This window comes from Crotalus tigris, unplaced genomic scaffold (assembly GCF_016545835.1).
Source record: "Crotalus tigris isolate CLP2741 ecotype Arizona unplaced genomic scaffold, ASM1654583v1 scf7180000017683.1919423, whole genome shotgun sequence".
NCBI classification, from domain to species: Eukaryota; Metazoa; Chordata; class Lepidosauria; order Squamata; family Viperidae; genus Crotalus; species Crotalus tigris.
In genome coordinates this window covers 730,818-751,175 of record NW_024096563.1, presented here as the reverse complement: position 1 = coordinate 751,175, position 20,358 = coordinate 730,818, and the positions used below count along the sequence as shown (strand labels likewise).

The 20,358-nt window shown below is 45.4% G+C and overlaps 1 protein-coding gene and 1 long non-coding RNA gene across 8 annotated transcripts in view; one reads left to right on the top strand and one right to left on the bottom strand.

Moving 5' to 3' along the window:
* Positions 1-20,358, top strand: part of CCDC33 (coiled-coil domain containing 33) — a 100,683-nt gene that overhangs the window by 60,685 nt on the left and 19,640 nt on the right. For all 7 annotated transcript variants that reach the window (XM_039337558.1, XM_039337557.1, XM_039337559.1 and 4 more), the window contains 4 exons: positions 1,855-1,978; positions 2,850-2,983; positions 4,503-4,574; positions 12,781-12,933. In XM_039337558.1, the coding sequence (XP_039193492.1) occupies positions 1,855-1,978; positions 2,850-2,983; positions 4,503-4,574; positions 12,781-12,933 (483 nt within the window). The remainder of the gene's footprint in view (positions 1-1,854; positions 1,979-2,849; positions 2,984-4,502; positions 4,575-12,780; positions 12,934-20,358) is intronic.
* Positions 1-20,358, bottom strand: part of LOC120305553 — a 33,474-nt gene that overhangs the window by 4,423 nt on the left and 8,693 nt on the right. Inside the window, exon 2 of the long non-coding RNA XR_005556069.1 lies at positions 4,077-4,250. This is a non-coding gene — a long non-coding RNA (uncharacterized LOC120305553). The remainder of the gene's footprint in view (positions 1-4,076; positions 4,251-20,358) is intronic.

Here is a 20,358-nt window from a genome sequence, read left to right as displayed (position 1 = left end):
GGGCCGGAGGTATATAAATGCTACTATTAAATGAATAAATAATGATGTTTCTTTGGTGTTTTGCCTAGGAAAACTCTGGGTTGTAAGTGTGTGTGTGTGTGTGTGTGTGTGTGTGTGTGTGAGAGAGAGAGAGAGAGAGAGAGAGAGAGAGAGAGAGAGAGGGGTGGAAGGAAGGAGGGAGGCAGGAAGAGAGACAGACTATGTTTAATCAATATACGTGATTTGATTAACCCATTATCTGGGTTTGTGTCACACAAGGAATCACAAACCAACCTCCTGGTAGAGAAAGATGAACAAAACAATTCAGTAGTAACCAAGAGTAGCAGGTCTTGTGCATGCAACCCCAGGCTTTATATCGGCCTTGGTTAAGCATGTTGTGTGAACCACTGCTTTTGGATTAGTATGTGTGGATAGGAATGTAAGCAACAATATCTCTCTTCTGTCTCATTCTCCTTCTTCCTCGTTTGAGGGAGAGGGAAGAGCATGCCTGCTTCATTTGCTAATTGTCTGTATGCTTGCTTTTCTAATATATTTAGTTTGATGGCTGGGGACGTATCGTTTAATCAATATTTGGCCCATTTCAAATTGGAGTAGGCTCATTTTGAAGTCAGTTCAATCAGGTTTCAGCATCTTGCTGTGAAAAGAAGAGAAAAGAGAAAACAAAAGGAAAAGAAAAAAGAAAAGAATACACAACGGTGTAGATTTACACGTTTGTACTTCAATGCACATTTTCCTAATCTACACGTTTGTACCTCAACCTTCTTTTCATGGACACTTTTTTGGATAATAACTATATTTTTCCAGTTGCAGGACAGGAAATGTTTTGGGTTTTTTTAAAATAATTTTTTTATTTTTTATTTTTCCCCCATACATATACCGAGATATTTATCAGATGTTAACATACGTTCTTTTTACATTCATATATAAGATACTTTTAAGAAAATGAAATAAATACATACACATGACTTTGGGTGTTGCTCGCCCATTTCCCCTTTCACTGTATCCACACTCCTTCTTCTCTACCTTCTTTCTCCCTTTCTTCTCTTCCCTACTTCCCTCTTCTTCCTCTCCTCTTCTCTTTCCTTCCCCACTCTCCTCCCCTTTCTCCCCACTTCTCCTCTTCTTCTCCAACCTTCCTACTTCCTTCTCCCCTCCTTTACTCTTTTCTCTCTCCTCTCCTTTCTTCCCTCTCATCCCTCTTCAGATACAATTCAGGGGTAAAGGACAGGAAATGTTGAAGGATGACAGCCTTCTGATCCACAATGTGCAAATTAGATCAGTTCCTATAAAATATGTAGATCAAATGAAATCTAAAACAATGAATGGTCCCTAAAGGGATGGCCTACCTGCATTAGGTTCAGGAGTTAAAGGAAAATCCTGAGCTGATGAAGCACAATGTCTCTTCTTATTAAGGAGCAAAAACAGAAGATGGTTATTGATGTCCCACTTTCTTCTGGTGGGGTTTGAGGGTGGGACATTTGGGGACATCTGATGAACCAAAGAAAGAGAAGGCTTGATTTGTTAGACGTTGGATCTACTCCACCACGGTCCTTCTGCGCTTTCTTGGAGTCATCTGTATGGAATCTGAAAACTGGGATATTCTGCAAATATTTTACCTCTGGCTTCCTGCGCAATTAAATTTTATGGCGAAATTGTTATGCTGTGTAATACGTGAAGCTTTCCTCCGTTTTATTGCCTGTTTATTTTTTATTGCCTTTTCAGCAGGCTATTAGAAAGACTTGCGGTCTTTGCTGTGTGAACTCAGCCAAGCAGTTTATTAACTTGGTTCAGCATCGATGTTCATCATCCGAGGTGCCTCTTGAGCTTTCATCCTATCTTTTCTCCAATCCTCAGGTTTCTTCACTTGGTGGACCTCCTGAACAGCCCATGTGGAATACTTCCTTCCTGTTTCAAGGAAGGGATGGTGCTACTGCTTTTTCAGATGATACGGCCTTGCTAATTGAATACTATAAATCGAGTAAGTCCCAGGGTGTGCTAACAAGGAGCTGGCATCTTCTTTCTAAGGGAGGGAATGAGCTCAAGAAGCTGGCCAACTCTTCCCAGACCATAGGCCGTCATAAGAACCATACCGTAAGGCATGGTAGCATCCAAGATAGGGCCCAGAGCTAATAGAAGACTCTCTTGTAGCTAGATAACCAGTTCAGTTAACAAGATAGAAAAGAATATTTGTAGCTCAGGGTTGAACTGTGGGGTCCTTGGTGGTTTCTGACCATGGTTGTTTCTTGAGGACGTTTCATGACCCAACTAGGTAACATCACCAGCGCTGGTAGGCAGTGGGGTTTGCTCTCTGTTTACAGACTAGTGGCGTGCCCTGTTAGTATTGGTCTTGGTCTTGATTAGGCTGTTTACTGTAGGATTGTTTGTCTGAGTTGGTAGTTCCTTGATTGGGATATTGTTAAAAATGAAGAAATAAACCCATTCCCTTGTAGCACTGATGTTGCTACCTAGTTGGGTCATGAATTGTCTTCAAGAAAACAACCAAGCTCAGAAACCACAAAGGACCTGACAGTTTGTTAACAAGCTTCATTGAATAGTAACCCATCTAAGGTCCATTTGGATGCAAATGTCTCCAGAACATTCAGGTATTTAAGACTAATTCTTGAACATTCATCATAGGTCCACTCCTAGTCCAACATCCCCAGACATTGGTTCAATGTAGAAACCACACATTCAATCCCAACTTTAAAATCCAGAACGAAGTCCACCTGGGAAGAATTGGAATTCTGAAAGCAGGTTCTGAGAGAAGAGGAATAGCAGGGGTTAATTGATCTTTCATCTTCCACTAAAGAGGTGTTAATCCATTCTTTATTCTTCTCCAACACTGTCAGCACCAGGAGAAGATCTGGAAGGCACATCTCCGTTTTTAGGCTACTCCGTGCTGCCACTGACCAACCGAGTTTATCGAAAGCTTGCAGCAGATAGCAGCCGAAGTGGAATTCGGGTAGAAAATCTACTTATCCAGGTAGGAATGGATGAATCAGATTGTATTGGAATAATGTTGGGTTTTTTCTTTAATGGGTGAATTCCATCACATTTGTGCTCCAGTGTTTCTCTTCCCCCTGGGCCAATTTTGAGATGTATGGACTTCAACTCTCAGAATTCTTAACAAAAGCCACGTGGGTTGGGGAATTCTGGAGATTGAAGTCCAGACATCTCAAAGTTGCCCAGATTGGAAAACACTGTTCCAGAACATAGAATGGCAGAGCTGGAAGGGACCTTGGAGGTCTCCTAGTCCAACCTCCTGTTGAAGCAGGAGACCCATTTCAGACAGGTGGTTGTCCAGACTTTTAAGAAAAGTCTCCAGTTCTATTTGCAATTAAGCTTCAGTTGCTGAATTGGAATCAGGAAAAACCTGAGTCAAAGTCCTCCTTCACACATGGAAACTCATGGAATGACTCTCATTCTCAACGCAAGCCAGATTGAGCCAGAAACTCTACGAGATCCTTTAAAAATGGCCTTTGCTGTAAACAGAAGCCATTGGGATTCTAGGCAGGAGAGGCAGTCTAGCTGCGGATTTCAATTCTCACTTGTTGCCAGATGTAATATTTGTTGAGTTTCTTCCAGTTTTACTGATTGTGTAGCAATAGCTTCCTTCTGGCTTGAAATGTGGGATGGGTAGGACAGCTCTAGCTGGCTTAGAAAGCTAAACCAAGATAGAATTACTTTACTCAAAAGAGGTGTTTTATGTTAGTATTCCCAGGGGATTCTGTAGTTTCGATGACTCATTGACTGATGGATTCACTGATTGATTGGCTGTATTTTAATGAGCTACGTCAGTCGTGATCTGACTCTAAGCAGCTTAGTCCTCCAGTTGCCATAAAAGGATGAAAACAAGAAATGCAGCACAAAATAATAAAAATGTTGTTGTACCTTGCCAAACAGCAACATTCCAGAAAGAGGAAAAACTACTGTAGAAACGGCCATCGTACTTTTCCCCAAAGACCTTTTAAAACAGCCAAGTCATAACTGCACTCTTAAACCCAGCCGGGTTGATGCCAATCTAACCTTGGAAGGTGGAGAGCAGTTATTTTCCAAAGATCAATGACCCCACTCACCAGTGGTTCTTGTTCCTCAGTTTGAAGTCTGGTATTGGTTCAGTCTTAAACTGTCAATTCAAATGACATGGTTATGTCATGGAAGAGGGTTCAGCTTATCTCTTGGAATACGTCAGCGAATGAATGAAACTCTTGATGACCAAATGAAGTTCTTCCAGACTTTTGATGACCATACTGTGAAGATAAACAGAGATGGGTCCTTGTTCCCCCATGCTTCTTGCAAATTTTTTGAATGTCTCCTTTTTTAGAAAATACATCTTAAGTTAGCTGGCCCTTTAGTCTACCCCAGCCAAGCAATTCTTCAAGGTTGAGAAGGATCAGTTTTATTAAGGCTTTAGAATTCTTCCAAGGAAACTTGAACAATGAATTCTACATACTGTATGGACTGGGTTAATTGATTTTGCCTTTTGCCTATTATATCCCCAGGATACCACTATGAGAACCACGTCTGGTGGGCTCCCAACTGTCCAACTTGGCCTTCAGTTGATCAATTCAGAGGTAAGGTTAGGAAACAGCAGTTTACAATGACCTGGTAGCTCCCTATCAAAATGTCAAATGTCTAGGCTGCAGTCAATCCTTGGGCTAAGTGGTCATAATCGATACGGGACTGGGAAAATGTATAGTTTTCATCCTAGTTTCATGTATCTCAGAAAAATAGGGGTATGGAGAAAAGTAAGAGGTAAGAGAGAGAGAGAGTTCCCACAACACATTAAACTCTAAGTTAAGAAAACACTTTAGCTACATTCACATTATGAAATTTTATCACTTACTGCAGGGGTGTCAAGCTCAGTTTCATTGAGGGCTGCATCAGCATTGCGGTTGCCCTTGGGGTGCCGGGTGGGTGCGGCCTACTGGGTGGGCATGGCCAGCTCTACATCATTCGCATCAAGGGTGCCTGTGGGGGCCTGGGCAGGAGTGGGACAGATCTGAGGGTCTCTGGCAGAAGGGGGTGGGACCAGGGCAGAGCCCATCAAGCCGGATATGTGAAGTCGGCGAGGGCCATTTGCTGGCCACTTCCAGGCAATGGTCCATTTCTTCATTCCTCACAAAGGATGACATCTCCCCAGCATGCACCCAGGGGGCGGGGTCGACGCGGCAGGGGCTGGTTCCTCGCTGTTTCCAGACGGCCTTGTGGAGCTAAGACTGAATGCGTTTCAGCATAAATGGCCACCACAAAATTGTACATTGGCTCCCAACTGGCCAGGGCCAAGGCAGCGGGGGCTGTTCCCTCACTGTTTCCAGGATGGCTTCATGGGTCACATGAAACCACTTCGCGGGCGGCATCTGGCCCCCAGGCCTTGTGTTTGATATGTCTGACTTACTGGGACAGCCCAATTTTTGTTAATGCTACGAGTGGGTTACCCCAATAGGCCGAATCACAAACTATCCCATCTCAGTTGACCCTAGTCACATCAGTTTTGAGGACTCAGCCAGGAAAGAGAGAGACAGGATGGTGTTGGGAGAAAAGGGAATAACGCAACAAGTTTCCTAGCATCTAAATCTAGCCGTGCTTTGAATTCAATTCTTTTCAGGAGCAAAATAATTCATATTCATTCAACTAGTACCCTGGAATCGCGTCTGTTCAAAAATCGATGTATTTCCAAGCTTGTGCAGGGCCGCTTGGCATATGAAAGCTATGCAAATGTGGCCTTTTGTCTAAAGATGCATTCTTGCGGAGGTAAAGCACACGACCTCCCTAATCTTTTTGCTGTTTTGAACCTACCATCTCGCTAGACCTCTGCCTGTCTCCTGGTCTGTGGCTGGATTGAATTAAGCTTCCTTCCTTCTGCTCCTTGCGATTCTACCCAAGCGCCGTAAAAGCATTAGAAACCCCAGGCGGCTGGGCAGCTGACTCCACTAGAGATTGGTGGCTCCTAAATCCATTTCATGAATATGGATGATGTTTGACATGGCCCTGGAAAGCACCCCCTGGCTGCCTTCCCTCTCTCCACTCCGCAGGCTGGCGGTCTTGAAACAACAGAGGTTGAGAGCAATTCCTAGCTAGGGACTGGCTTCAGCTCGCCAGGGCTAAATTACATTGTGAAGGAGGGGGGGGGGTGGAAATAAGAAAGGGAAAAGGGAAAATTAGAAGAAGAAAACACAATCATTTTGCAGCCAACCGTGGATCCACGAACAACAGGACCTGATGGAACAATTTGCAAGACGGGAAGTGTTCTTCAAGATGAGCCAAGCAGCCCACATTCAACCTCTTTCATGGGTGCACACAACATCATAATTCATATAAAACAGTGGTTCTCAATCTTTTTAATGCCGCGACCCCCAACCGGTCGTAAGTCGAGGAGTACTCAACTGGTGCAGCACCATTTGCAGAATGGGACTTTTGGCGGGCTCAGCAGGGCAGAGACAGCCTGGACAATTCCTATTGGCTTTTGAAAGCCAATAGAATTAGACTCTATTCAAGAGAGTCTATTCTATTGGCTTTCAAAAGCCAATAGAATAAAAGGGAGTAGCACAACTAAGGAAAAGGGGAAGAAATGGTGGATTGCGTTGTTTGGCGACCCCCGTGAAATGGTTGTTCGACCCCAAATGGGGTCCCGACCCACAGGTTGAGAACCGCTGATATAAAAAGAGGTGGATCTTGCCTAGAAACGCTGCCCTTCACACCAGCCCACAAAGACATGGAAGCTCCTGGGAACCACGGAAGGATCAAGTCATTGCTCCAAGGTTATGTTTCTGAGCTGAGTTCTGGAGCCAGGCTCTGAGGATTGTTATCTGCTGGAGATCCTCAAGTGGACCAGGAGAACTTTTGAAGATTCAGCCAATTAGATGTAAGGAGGAGCCACAGGTGCATACTGGTGGTGATCCATCTACTAAGACTTGCAGGAAGCAGTGATGCTTTTGCGTTCCTCTTTCCTAACTTGGGCCAGACTTAGGTCTGGCTGGTGAATTCCATTGCTCTTTTCATCCAGAGCGCTCCCCACCCCCACACACACACAGTTTGGCCTGGACTGTCTGAGGAAGCACTTGGGAGAGGGGCTTCATGTGATGAATTATTCACAGGGGTGTCGGTAAGTGCAGAATTAATCCGCTTTTCTTCCAGCTGGCTGCTGCACTAAATTATCACTCCTGGTCATGCGGGAAAATGCTGCAGAATTCATTTAGCTGATTATTGTTTTGATCTCGGAAGGACTGTCGGTTGAGGAGTCCCTCCCCCACTGGTGTTAATAAATACACACACATACACACATAACAGGGGGGGGTGAGAGAGAGAGGCAGAGAAAGGGAGAGAGAAAGAGAGGGAGGGAGAAAGAGAAAGGGCAGAGAGAGGGAGAGAGGGAGACGGAGAGAAAGGCAGAATGAAAGAAAGGCAGAGGGAGAGAGAAAGATGGAGATGGAGAGAAAGAGAGAGAGGCAGAATGAATGAAAGAGGCAGAGAGGGAGAGAAAAAGAGAGGGAGAGGGTGTGTGGGAGAGAGAGAGGGAGAGAGAGAGAGAGAGAGAGAGAGAGAGCCTTGGCTCAGGAACGTCTATGGAGCTTTCTAAAGTCATCCATGGGAGGTTAATTAATTCTAAAAGAAATAGGGATCTTAAGCTGTCATTTCTTTTTTTCATGCTTGCAGTCATGTTAAACTGGTTTAACATGATTCTACCCCCCTCTCTTCCCCGCCCATCTTTTCCTTTCATTTCCTTTTTTAAATACACAAAAGGAGATCTTGGCAGATCACGATGCAATTCAATATGCTGCCATGTGTTGCGGGCTCTTTCCCCGGTGACAGGTGCTGATGGATGGCTAAGTGCAGGGTGGGTAAGGGGGAGTACATAAATTAAAGGATAATGTAGGATGATGTCCTGCCAGGGGTGGTCAGTCCACCAGCTGCCTGCAGCCCCCCAAATACTACTACTACTACTACTACTACTACTACTACTACTACCTTCTTCTCCTTCTTCTCCTCCACCACCTCCTCTTCCTCCTCCTCCTCCTCCTCCTCCTCCTCCGTAGCAGACCTGAGCATTCTTCACATGACCACTAGGCGGTAGCGAAGAGTAACCCTGCAGTTATTCCATACTGCTTTGCTGCCCTCTGTTGGTCACACAAAACGTTGCAGCTCACTCCTGATAGCTATACTTTAATAAACTTTTGAGTCTGTGAACTCTATAAGCAGCCCTGCCCATTTCTCACTTTGCCCCTCCCCCGCCCCATCAGGCAATAGGTTGGCAGCCGATTCACTTAACATCCGCAGGATTCTCTTTACAACTGCCGTGATTTGCTTATGACCAAAAACGGTCATAGAATCAGGCGCAAGTCACTGAACAGCCGCCTTGCTTAGCAACAGAAATTCTTCGTGGTCCGTAAGTCAAGGAGTGCCTGTATAGATAGATACATCCATGCGTGCTCTCCTATCTCAGGTTGTTTTCTCGGTAGAATGTTGTTCTTCGGAGCAGCAGCCCTCCTCCTGCAGCCCCCATTCCCCCCCAACCCTTCCCAGCATCGTTAGAAGTCGTGATTGCTGTGGAAATTATAGAGCAGTGATAGAATTACTACTGACTCCACCGGCTTCGCTTTGTTAGACAGCTAATGAGTGGCAGACAGCGAGGCCACGGCGAAGTGGAGAGCAGGGAGAAAAATGAATGTCTTTGTTGGAGAAAATTTGCCGGTTTCCGCCAGCTGTTCCCAGAGGAAGTTTTAGGGGGAAATTAATTGAATTAGGGGACAGACGTGGCAAGCCTCGTTGGCCAAGGCTTGCTCCCTTTTTTGATCAGATGGGAAAGCGGTAGTAATTTCAGTCGATTCTGGGCCCCATCTGGCTGGTTGGCTTGGCGGGATTGGCAATGAGGTCTGCCTTTTGTGGGAAGTCCTTTTTTGAGGGTGGGGAGCTATCTGGACTTAATTGACACTTGCCAGCCGAAAGCCTGCTAGTTGATGCCAAGGAAGGTTGGCTGAGGTCAAGCTTTGCTCCCCAGCTGAATGAAATATGTAGAGGGGGATGTACTGGGCAAATGGTACCCTTAATCTCAAGCTTCCTCTCTTAGAATAGAATAGAATAGAATAGAATAGAATAGAATAGAATAGAATAGAATAGAATAGAATTAGAATTAGAATTAGAATTAGAATAGAGTTAGAATAGCGTAGAGTTAGAATAGAATAGAATAGAATAGAATAGAATAGAATAGAATAGAATAGAATAGAATAGAATAGAATAGAGTTGGAAGGGACCTTGGAGGTCTTCTAGTCCAGCCCCCCGCTCAAGCAGGAGAACCTTTGCCATCTCAAACAAATGACTGTCCAATCTCTTCTTAAAAACCTCCAGTGATGGAGCACCTGCAATTTCTGAAGGCAAGCTGCTATGTATTCAAGATGGACAGTGATTAATATTTATATGTATTTATATGTAAGGGTGTAGGTATGCATGCATATGTTGTATATAGCATGTTTATATGTGTGTTGTGTATGTGTACACTTTGGAGAGCAGGCAACAGAATTTCATTTTTAATGGGTGCCAGTGTGCCCACAGTAAAAAAAATGACAATAAAGGTTATCTTATCTTATCTGAATTTTAACCACCACACCACCACGGCTCCTTTCCCCACGGAAGTGCTTTGGTGGTTTCAACATGGAAGCATAGTATTCTGTTATTCGGTTTGTTATTCTGTTATTCTGCTTGCCCTTCTCCTCCATGTCCAGAGAGATGGAGGATTTAAGAAGATGAATCCAAGAATGGGCATAGCCGTCCTACCTTCTTCCCCATTAAGACTCAAATAAGCCATCACGGCCTGCAGTCACGGTGTCGGAATTGGCGGTAGCCACTTTGCTGCCAGGCTCACGGGGCAGCCAATTTAAACCAGTCAGCCCTAGAGTTGTAGAAAATGAAGAAATCACATTGCTGGGCACGGAGAGGTTGCCTTGGCCCTTGATGGAATTCTCCTTAATTAGCCACCCACCTCTGTTTGCTGAGGAGCATCTGTCATTTTGTTATGCTCCTTCGATGCCTCTCCATGGCAGGATTTGCACAGCTACGCTCAACTCGGGAACCATTGAGTCACTGTTGTGTGGCTGCCTTGGTAGGTAGGTAGTAGGTAGGTAGTTAGCTAGCTGGCTAGCTAGTTAGTTAGTTTATAAGAGAAGGATGAGGGGGGACGTGAGAGCAGAGTTCCAATATCTCAGGGGCTGTCCCAAAGAAGAGGGAGTCAAGCTATTCTCCAAAGCACCTAAAGCAGTGGTGGCGAACCGATGGCACGGGTGCTAGAGGTGGCACTCAGAGTCCTCTCTGTGGGTGTGCGTGCCATTGCCCCAGTCCTAGGCCTTCCGCTGGGTTTTATAAAACCTTTTCGCTTTAGGCCTCCGCCGTCGTATGCAAAAAAAAAAAAAAAGTTCAATCAGTTAATTTCAACTTCTTGCGGGAAAAAAAAAGATCTTGCAAAGTTGGAATTGATTGATTGAACATTTTAGTCCCACCCAGTTTGCCGTTACCACCCCAGCCACGCCCACCCAATGGGCCACACCCACCCGGCACCCGACAATACATAAGTGGGTTTTGGGTTGCAGTTTGGGCACTCAGTCTCTAAAAGGTTCGCCATCACTGACCTAAAGGCAGGACAAGAAGCAACAGATGGAAACTAATCAAGGAGAGAAGCAACCTGGAACTAAGGAGAAACTTCCTGACAGTGAGAACAATTAACCAGTGGAACAATCTGCCTCCAGAAGCAGTGAATGCTCCAACACTGGAAGTTTTTAAGAAGAGACTGGACAGCCATTTGTCTGAAAAGGTATAGAGTTTCCTGCCTGAGCAGGGGGTTGGACTAGAAGACCTCCAAGGTCCCTTCCAACTTTATTATTATTATTATTATTATTATTATTATTATTATTATTATTATTATTATCGATCATCGCACTGTCAGCCAGATGTTCAGACTGGATTTGGCATTTTGTCTACCTATCGAGTCCTTACCAGGACCTGGGATAGGCAGATGTGGATGTTTGATGGTATTACAGATATCGTCGCAGGATGGAAGCAGTTCCTAATAAGGCCGCCTTTTGCAATTGACTAGGAGGCGAATTTGTCAATGCCAATTGTGTTCAAGTGGTGCTCCAGTTGTTGTTGTTGTTGTTGTTGTTGTTATTATTATTATTATTATTATTATTATTATTTTCAGGGCCTTTGTAACTGAACACTGGCTAAATGAACGCTTGTAAATCAAGGACTATCTGTATTGGTGCTCCTCCTGGATATTTTGCTAAATAGGCTTGGTCGAGCTTTGTGCCCTGAAAGATGGTGTGTAGAAAGGGGGGGCGAGGTCATTTTTTTTCTCGTCCGATTTTAAAAGACCCCGTGGGTCACCCATTCAGGCAGAAGATTGAGGCAGAATAGAAGGATTTCTTCGTGGAGGTTCATACGGAATAAGATCAAAAGAAAGCCAGCAACTTTAAGTAGTAAAACCTTCCAAGATACAAACGATCAAAGCCTGCTGGTTACGTTGTCTTCCAGATAAGGAGTCTTTTGTCTTTCAAAACTAAGTGCAAATAAGTGCGAAGAAGAACATGAAACACATCGCCTAAGGATGGATCCAGAAGGGTCTTTCTATTCCCTCAGGTGGCAAATAAGTGCTTTCTCCTGCAGAGCTCCTGATGCAAATCAAAGTCTATTTTGTCACGTTTATTGAACTAAGGGGAGCCTTCAACGGGATGGGAAGTCTCAGTTCTGTGACCAAAATACACAATCCTTCATTTGGTTACACTTGGAGTTTTCCAACAAATTCAACAGAATAACAGAATTGGAAGGGAATTGGAGGTCTTCTAGTCCAACCCTTGCTCAAGAAGGAGACCCATTTCAGACAAGTGGCTGTCCAGTCTCTTCTTAGAAACTTCCAGTGATGGAGCATCCACAACTTCTGGAGGCAGGTTGTTCCACTGGTTAATTGTTCTCACTGTCAGGAAATTCCTCCTTTGTTCCAGGTTGCTTCTCTCCTTGATTAGTTTCCGTCCATTGTTCCTTGTCTTGCCTTGCTTTGGAGAATAGATGGACCCCTTCTTCTTTGTGGCAGCCCCTGAGATATTGGAACTCTGCTATCATGTCACCCCTCATCCTTATTTCCATTAAACTGGACATGCCCAATTCCTGCAACAATTCTTTAGATGTTTTACCCTCTAGCCCAGTGGTTCTCAACCTTTTTATATGGCGACCCCGGACATAAGCAGGCGACGCGCATGCGCGGGGCTGCCCCCTGCATGGCACACATGTGCGGTGGCACCCCCTGCGTGGCGCGCATGCATGGGGCCGCCCCCATGCACCTCCACCTGCGCGGCGCACATGCACGGCGCCGCCTCCTGCGCCGGCTGACAAAAAAATGGCGGATCGCGTTGTTTGGCGACCCCCTTGAAATGGTCGATCGACCCCAAATGGGGTCGCGACCCACAGGTTGAGAACCGCTGCTCTAGCCCCACAAAGAGTCTCAACATCTTTTTTTATATGGTGGGGACCAAAACTGGATGCGCTATTCCAGGTGCGGTCTTACTAAGGCTTTATGAAGCGGTACTAATACTTCATGTGATCTTGATTTTATCCCTCTATTAATGCAACCTAGGACTGAATGATTTGTTTGGGTGTGTGGGCCATTTCTCCAAATAGTGTAGGTGTGTTTTATATAGCACGTTTAGTAGTTCCTCCTCGGTTAGAATCATGTCCAAGGGTTTTAAGATTTTCTTCACGGTTGGCCGTCGTAATGTCTTCTTGTTTTGTTCTGCCTAGAGGCCAGATGTCTTTCTGACTTCATCAACCACAAATGGTCTTCCCATCCTGGATACGGAGTTGGTGGGACAGCTTGGGACTATCAAGGAACCGTGGACAAGGCCAACTTCCAAAACTGAACAGAAGACCTCTTTTACTTCAGCTAGAGATAATGTGAGTGATTTCTTTTCCCAGTTTGTAATGCTCCTCGCTTCCTAGCAACGTCACAGAGCGAAGTTGCTTGGCTTTAAAGCTTTCAGAGAGATAACGAGTATTTGATTGTGAACCCATTTAGTTCATTCTTGGCTATTATGGCTACATTATCTCTAGACCTCAGGCTTACTTCCAGCTCATAACTTTCAGCTCCATGACCATCAAGCTGACATCAGCAAAACTTGGAGCTGGATAAAATCATTTGGGTTTCCAGACCCACCACTGGCTAAATTAAGGCCATGGGTGTTCCATCAATCTTAATGTAAAAAACAGACACACAAGGAGCAAGGTATTAGAGCTCACCTATTCCATATCTAGGTGGACTATCTAGGTCAGCGGTTCTCAACCTGTGGGTCGGGACCCCATTTGGGATCGAACGACCATTTCACGGGGGGTCGCCAAACAACGCAGTCTGCCATTTTTCCCCCTTTTCCTTAGCTGTGCTCCTCCCTTTTATTCTATTGGCTTTTGAAAGCCAATAGAATAGACTCTCTTGAATAGAGTCTAATTCTATTGGCTTTCAAAAGCCAATAGGAATTGTCCAGGCTGTCTCTGCCCTGCTGAGCACGCCAAAAGTCCCATTCTGCAAACGGTGCTGCACCAGTTGAGTAGTCCTCGACTTACGACCGGTTGAGTAGTCTTCGACTTACAACCGGTTGGGGGTCGCGGCATTAAAAAGGTTGAGAACCACTGATCTAGGTGGACTATCTAGGTCAGGGCTTTTCAACCTTCTCACCCATTGTACCACTTTTAGGATACGGCAACATCCGAGTACCACCAGTCGCCTAGCAAGGTGTCAAAATCTTGACGACCCCTCCCCAAAAAAGGAAAAAAGTGATAAAGTACAGGTAGTCCTCGACTTACAACAGTTGATCAAACAAGAGTCAATGCAATGCTCAACTTTTCCTAGTTGTGTCCTAGCACTGGATGCAAGCATGTAAGTCAAGGATTTGCAGCACGACACCACAGAGTAGGTGTTGCTGCTTTCCCCTTTGTCCCTCCCTGGGTCTCCTATAACTTTGTTAGCAGGTTAGCTACTATTGGGTGTAATCCACCATTATAATGCTCAGGATGGCTTCCCCTAAATGGCCTACATCCACCACACCAGTTTGTGAAATCTATTTGGCCTTTTTGCACTCCTTTGAGCGACAAAAGCCATCCACCTGGATTGCTCAGATTGAAAAAGAGAGAGAAAGAGAGAGGAGAAGGAGTGATTTTCTTTCCCAGAATGGAGCAGCGTTGTGTGAATTCACTAAAACGAAACAATTCACCAAAAGAGTCACTTTGGAGAGATGGCTGGGGTGGAAATTGGATAAATAAAAACGGTGCGTGCCGGCATGTCAAAGGGTAGCAAAAAGGCACAGGAATTTTCAGATGCGCAAGCACTATTCTTCTTTAAATGATGCTGTTCATTGTTGTGGTGCTTTTAGGTAGACAGTTTGTATTCCCAATTGTTGATGTGGCCTTGAGCCCCACTTTGGTGTAGAGGCATCAAGCTAGAAAGCACACGGTGAGTTCTAGTCTCACACTAAGCCAGCTGGGTGACCTTGGGCCAGTCGCTCTGTCTCAGCCCTGGGAGGGAGACAAGGGCAAAGCACTTCTGAAAAACCTTGCTGAGAAAACAGGAGGGACTTCTCCAGGTAATCCTCAGGAGTAAAGAAGGAAAAGGAAAGGAAAGGAAGGAGAAGGAGGGAAGGAGAAGGAAGGAAGGGAAGGGAAGGGAGGGAGGGAGGCGAAAAGGAAAAGAGAGGAAAGGAAATGAAAAAGGGAAGGGGAAAGGGAGGAGGAGGAGAGGAAAGAAGGAAAGGAAAAAGGAAAAAAGGAAAGGAAAGAAGGAAAGGAACAAGACAAAAAAGGAAGGAAGGAGGGGGGAAAGGAAAAGAGAAGAAAGGAAAAAGGGAAGGGGAAAGGGGAAAGAGGAGGAGGAGAGGAAAGAAAGAAAGGAAAGGAAAAAGGAAGAAAGAAGGAAAGGAAAGGAAAAAGACAAAAAGGAAGAAAGGAAGGAAAGAAGGGGAAAAGGAAGAGAAGAAAGGAAAGGAAAAAGGGAAGGGGAAAGAGGAAGGGAGGAAGAGGAGGAGAGGAAAGAAGGAAAGGAAAGGAAAGAGAACCTTGGTTTAACAAACTCAGCCTATTCATTCTATATGGCCAATTCCCAGTGAAGCTTTTTGAAGTCTTATCTATTTCAAATCCCCACTCCAACATCTGCTCAATATTTCCACTTCTGGGGTCAAACATGACTGGGTTCAAATCTTCCTACATACCTAAAGAATGAGCCAAAAAAACAGGGAAAACTTTTGAGTTCAAACTTCATTTCCGCAGAGAGCACATTCATATTCCAGCTTTCCTTTCCTCCCCCCCCCCCAGTATTTAAGATTCAAGGACAGAGTCCTCCATTCCGACCCCAACAAGGCTCCATCGGTTTGTTTCGTGCATTGTGTGTTGGGGTGTTGGGTGTGTCTGTGTGCTGACAGCCCAAGCAGAATCAATCTGGTTCCTTGTGAGCACAAATTGCAGTGTGACTCTGCCGAGTTTCACGCTATGGGTTGCGTGGCCAGGTTGCGTGTTGCGTGCTGGATAAAAATGAGGGATGACCCTGTCCTTTGTAAACCAAGATAAAATGAAAAGCAGGCAGCCTGTGAATTGTGCTTGTAAAGAGAGAGGATCGCAACAACCGTGCATTGAACGTGTTAGTTAGCTTCGTCTGTTTTGTTTTTCGCTTTCTCCACTGCTCAGAATCCACTGAAGTTGGGTAGCCCATAAATACCAACCATCCATCAATCCATCTATCTTTCCATCAATCTTTGATCCGATTCTCCAACTGTGTGGTCACAAAAGAAGGGGGATCTATGGAGGTTCTCAGTCATCATCAGGTCCTCGTTGTCCCAAAGATGCTTTTTCACAAGGCAACTTTCAAAAGAAAACAACAAAGGCCAGTTGCCTTGTGAAAAAGCATCTTTGGGACAAAAGAAGGGGGTGTACAAAGGATTGCAATCCTGACCTAGGATGAACCCCACAGACCCATGCTTCTCATTCTATGCCCCCAACCGCCCCTTCTTTTGAAGACCCACTAAATTCACATTACACCCTACTTTGGATTGCGTGCGCCTAAAGCACAAATCCTGGCAGGCAGGAACCAGGGTCTGTTTCGGGTGCAAGAATCGTCATTGGAGCATGTTGGATTCTCAAGTAGCATGGCACCATCTGGGCAGGCCTTCTGTGGGCCCTGGCAAACCGTGGGCATCAGATCCTCTTCCAATTGGGCTGAAATTGTGAATTACAGGTGGATGCCTGGAGAAATCTGGGCAGCGTTTCAAATTATTTTTTTCCCAAGGAATTCTTGTGTGGGTGGACTTGGGTTTTGTTTTGGTTTTTTTTTTTGCAGTCTTCCTACCACCATCTAGTGGACAATACTTATATTAAGAGCTGTCCTTTTCATCTTGCCAACTTTATCTAATCTTGAAAACTTGTGGTCTTCATCTCCCAGAATTCTGGCTGGGGAATTCTGGGAGTTAAAGTCCACAAGTCTTAAAAGTAGGTTCTACGCCCCTGTCTTTGAGGTTCTGCTAATATTGCTTGCATCCAACCTGCCTTCAGCGGAGACATCACCCTGCCAACAAAAGTGCGTATAGTCCAGGCCATGGTTTCCCCAGTTGCAATGTATGGCTGTGAAAGTTGGACCATAAGAAAGGCTGAGCGCCAAAGAATTGAGGCCTCTGAACTATGGTGCTGGAGAAGACTCCTGCGAGTCCCTTGGACTGCAAGGCGTTCAAACTGGTCAGTCCTAGAGGAGATCAACCCTGACTGCTCTTTAGAAGGCCAGATCCTGAAGTTGAAACTCAAATACTTTGGCCACCTAATGAGAAGAAGGACTCACTGGAGAAGGGCCTAATGCTGGGAAAGATTGAGGGCAATAGAAGAAGGGGACGACAGAGAATGAGATGGCTGGATGGAGTCACTGAAGCAGTAGGTGTGAATTTAAATGGACTCCAGAAGATGGTAGAGGACAGGAAGATCTGGAGGAACGTTGTCCATGGGGTCGCGATGGGTCGGACACGACTTCGCAATTAACAACAACAACAAACCTGCCTTCCTTGAAATATGTGGGCACTACAATCCCCAGATGTCTCAGCCGGCTGGTAGATGATCCTCCATTCTTTGAGCTGCAGTTCTCAAACATCTGGACAGTGATAGGTTGGAAGGATTAAGTGATAGTCTTTAACTCTTGTAAAGTAGCTTTTTTCTTTTAACTTCTGCTAACTTCAGAGACCTATCATATCCCATCCTTTTGTTGATTACCCCATCTAGCCTACTTAAAAGAAAGGAAGGAAGGAAAAAAGAGGGAACGGAAGTCCTTGTATTTTGTAGCAGTCTCCATCTCAGTACCAACCCAGAACGCTCATTGAATTCATGCTCCTAGAAACACTGGCCAATTTCTTGCACAACTTTGAGGGGAGAGCTGTTCTAAAAATGGCTGACCGTGCCTCTTTTGCACCTTTATTTCACTCAAAATGAGGAAAGGGAGATGCAAGCCTCTTAAAGAAATAAATACTCAACCAAGAATAGTGAGGCATAAATGAGAGACAATCATTTTTGCTTTGCAGAACGTATTTCCACCATCCCTCCAAAACTGGCTTAGTATTCAAATACAAAATGCAGGATTTGGAGTACAGAATTTTACCTCTCCATGGCTTCCTTGCTTTTTTCCTACAAGGGGGAGAAAAATATATATACAAAATAATAACCTGGATTGCTTCCTACACACACACACACACACACACACACACACACACACACACGCACACACACACACACACACACACACACGTGTGCGCGCGCGCACACACACACACAATGAAGAGATTGTGTGCCATAGCAATTTGAAAGCATCCCGCCCATTCAGCCTTGCTTCAAAAACCTTGTTGCGTTTGTCACAAAACACTTGATTGCTGAATGATGTACAGCTAATTCCGCAAGCCAAACAGAGCTTTTGAAGTGCTAATTAGAAGTCCCGGTGAAAGAAGCTCATTAGTAGTTGTTATAGCTAACTCATTACCAAACCTCAATTGTTGCCGCTAATTAGAATCCTAAGCCAAGCAGAATATGATGGCCAAATCGAAACAGACAAACAAGAGACAGACAGACAAATAGAACAATGATTTAGTATTTTAATTCCTTTCTTTCTTCATTAACCAAATCCGCCATAAGGACATCTCCAAGTTGAATGGCTCAAACCTTGACTTACAACAGCTAGTTTAGTGACCCTTTGAATTTACAACGACACTGAAAAAGCGACTTACAATCATTTTTCATACTTAGGACCATTGCAGCATCCCCACAAAATCCAGACGCTTGGCAACCGACTCATATTTATGACGGTCACAGTGTCCCGGGGTCACGTGATCTCCTTTTGTGACCTTCTGACAAAGCAGAGTCAACAGGGAAAGCCAGATCCACTTAACAACTGTGTTACTTAACGTCTGTGGCAAGCAACGTTATAAAATGGGATAAAACTCACTTAACAAATGCCTCACTTCGCAACAAAAATGTTGAGCTCAGTTGTGGCTGTAAGCCGAGGACTAATTATATTATTTGGGTGCCTTCAGATTAGTTTTTCTCTCTCGGCAACTGCCTGGAGAAGTCTCTGCCATTTTCTTGGCCAGGTTTTTCAGAAGCGCTTCGCCATCGCCTCCTTTCCTGTGTCCAAAGTAGAGTGATTTAAGCCTGGTCATTAATTAAACAGCAGCATTAAAAACAAAACAAAACAAAACAGAAGGATGCTTTTGGTCAGACCAGGAACTTTTAGTGGGACTCAATTAAGCTGCCCACCTTGGACTGTGAAGACCCTGCTCCAAATCTCCATCAAACCACAGCTCCTTGGGTCAATTAAATTCCCATTTACAACCCATTTCCCAGAAATGAGATCTGGGACTAAAAATCAGCAGAAGCCCTCTGGAAATCTGCCTCAAGTGTTCTCATATATAAATGCAGCGAACAAATCAACCAGTGATTGGTAGCAGAACTAAATAACCCAGTTCCAAATTTCATTCCACCTTAAAACAATAAGTAGGACCTGTTCAATTTTCCTGTTTATGGCTCCTGCTATTAAGCATGGCGGGGCTTGAAGCCTGTATCATACTGGTTATTCAAGCAGTGTTCTTTCTTAAAGGCTGCCTCTTGTTTTTAAGAAGCAATTGGATTGCCATTTGTCTAAAATGGTATAGGGCAATGGTGGCGAACGTATGGCACGCGTACCAGAGGCGGCACTCATAGCCCTCTCTGTGGGCATGCACACCATTGTTCCAGCCCCGCCTCCCCCCGACCCCCCCTCACCAGTAGCCCCCCTGTAGGAGAGTCACCCCCAAGCGCGGCCTGTGCACAGCCAAGGACATTGCAGCTGGGCAGCGGGGACAAGACTTCGCCCTCACGTCCCGTCGCGTGCAGTTGATGCTGTGGGGTGTGGGCAGAGGGCGTGGCCACCATGGCACTGCTGGGCCGCCTGGGCGATCAGTGGGCCGTGGAGGTGGTGAGTGGCCCTGCGGGCGGGCAGGGTGGGGGCGGAGTAGGGGCAGGATGGGGGCGGGGTGGAACAGGTGGAATGGGGCGGGATGGAGTGGAGGCGGTTTTTGGGCACTCAGTCTCTAAAAGGTTCGCCATCACTGGTATAGGGTTTCCTGCTTGAGCAGGGGGTTGGACTAGAAGACCTCCACAGTCACTTCCGACTCTGTTATTCTGCTGTTTTATAATGCTAGGGAGCCCTTTACACCAGAGGTCCCCAACCTTTTGGGCACCAGGGACCGGTTCCGTGGAGAGAAGTTTTTCCACGGAACGGAGGGTGCGCGGTTTTATGTGCTGCCTGCATCCCGCGGATGGGGCTTCGCATGTTTGTGCAGACCGGTTGCTGGTCCACGGCCCGGCAGTTGGGGACCCCTGCTTTATACAGAGACAAAGAAGAACATGACATCATCTGAAAAAGTCAGCCAGGGTTGTGTGTCTCTGTGTCCTTTCACCTCTTCTTTGCATCTTAGCTTGAAAAGGCGGCCTGCTGTTTTGTGATTCTGGAAGGGATGGGACATTTCTTGAGCTTCTCTTTGGTATCTTTGAAGATGCTCAATTAAAGATGGTGAGTGGGAAGTCCTTGGAAAGCTGCCCCACTTGCAGAATGCAACGCTCGGAAATCCTGATGGTGGAATGGCGTTATTTCAATTTTCTAGCCTGCTCCTTATCTCTGAAAAACAGGCTGACCCAAACTGGTTAAATGCTTGTCTGTTCAGAGGTTTGCGTGTGTAATCTTGTCTGCTTTTATTGTCTTGCTCAATATCCTATCAGCGTTTGGCAGCTGGGACTGCGCACTCTGATGGCGATGACCATCTCCTTGGCCTGCTTAAA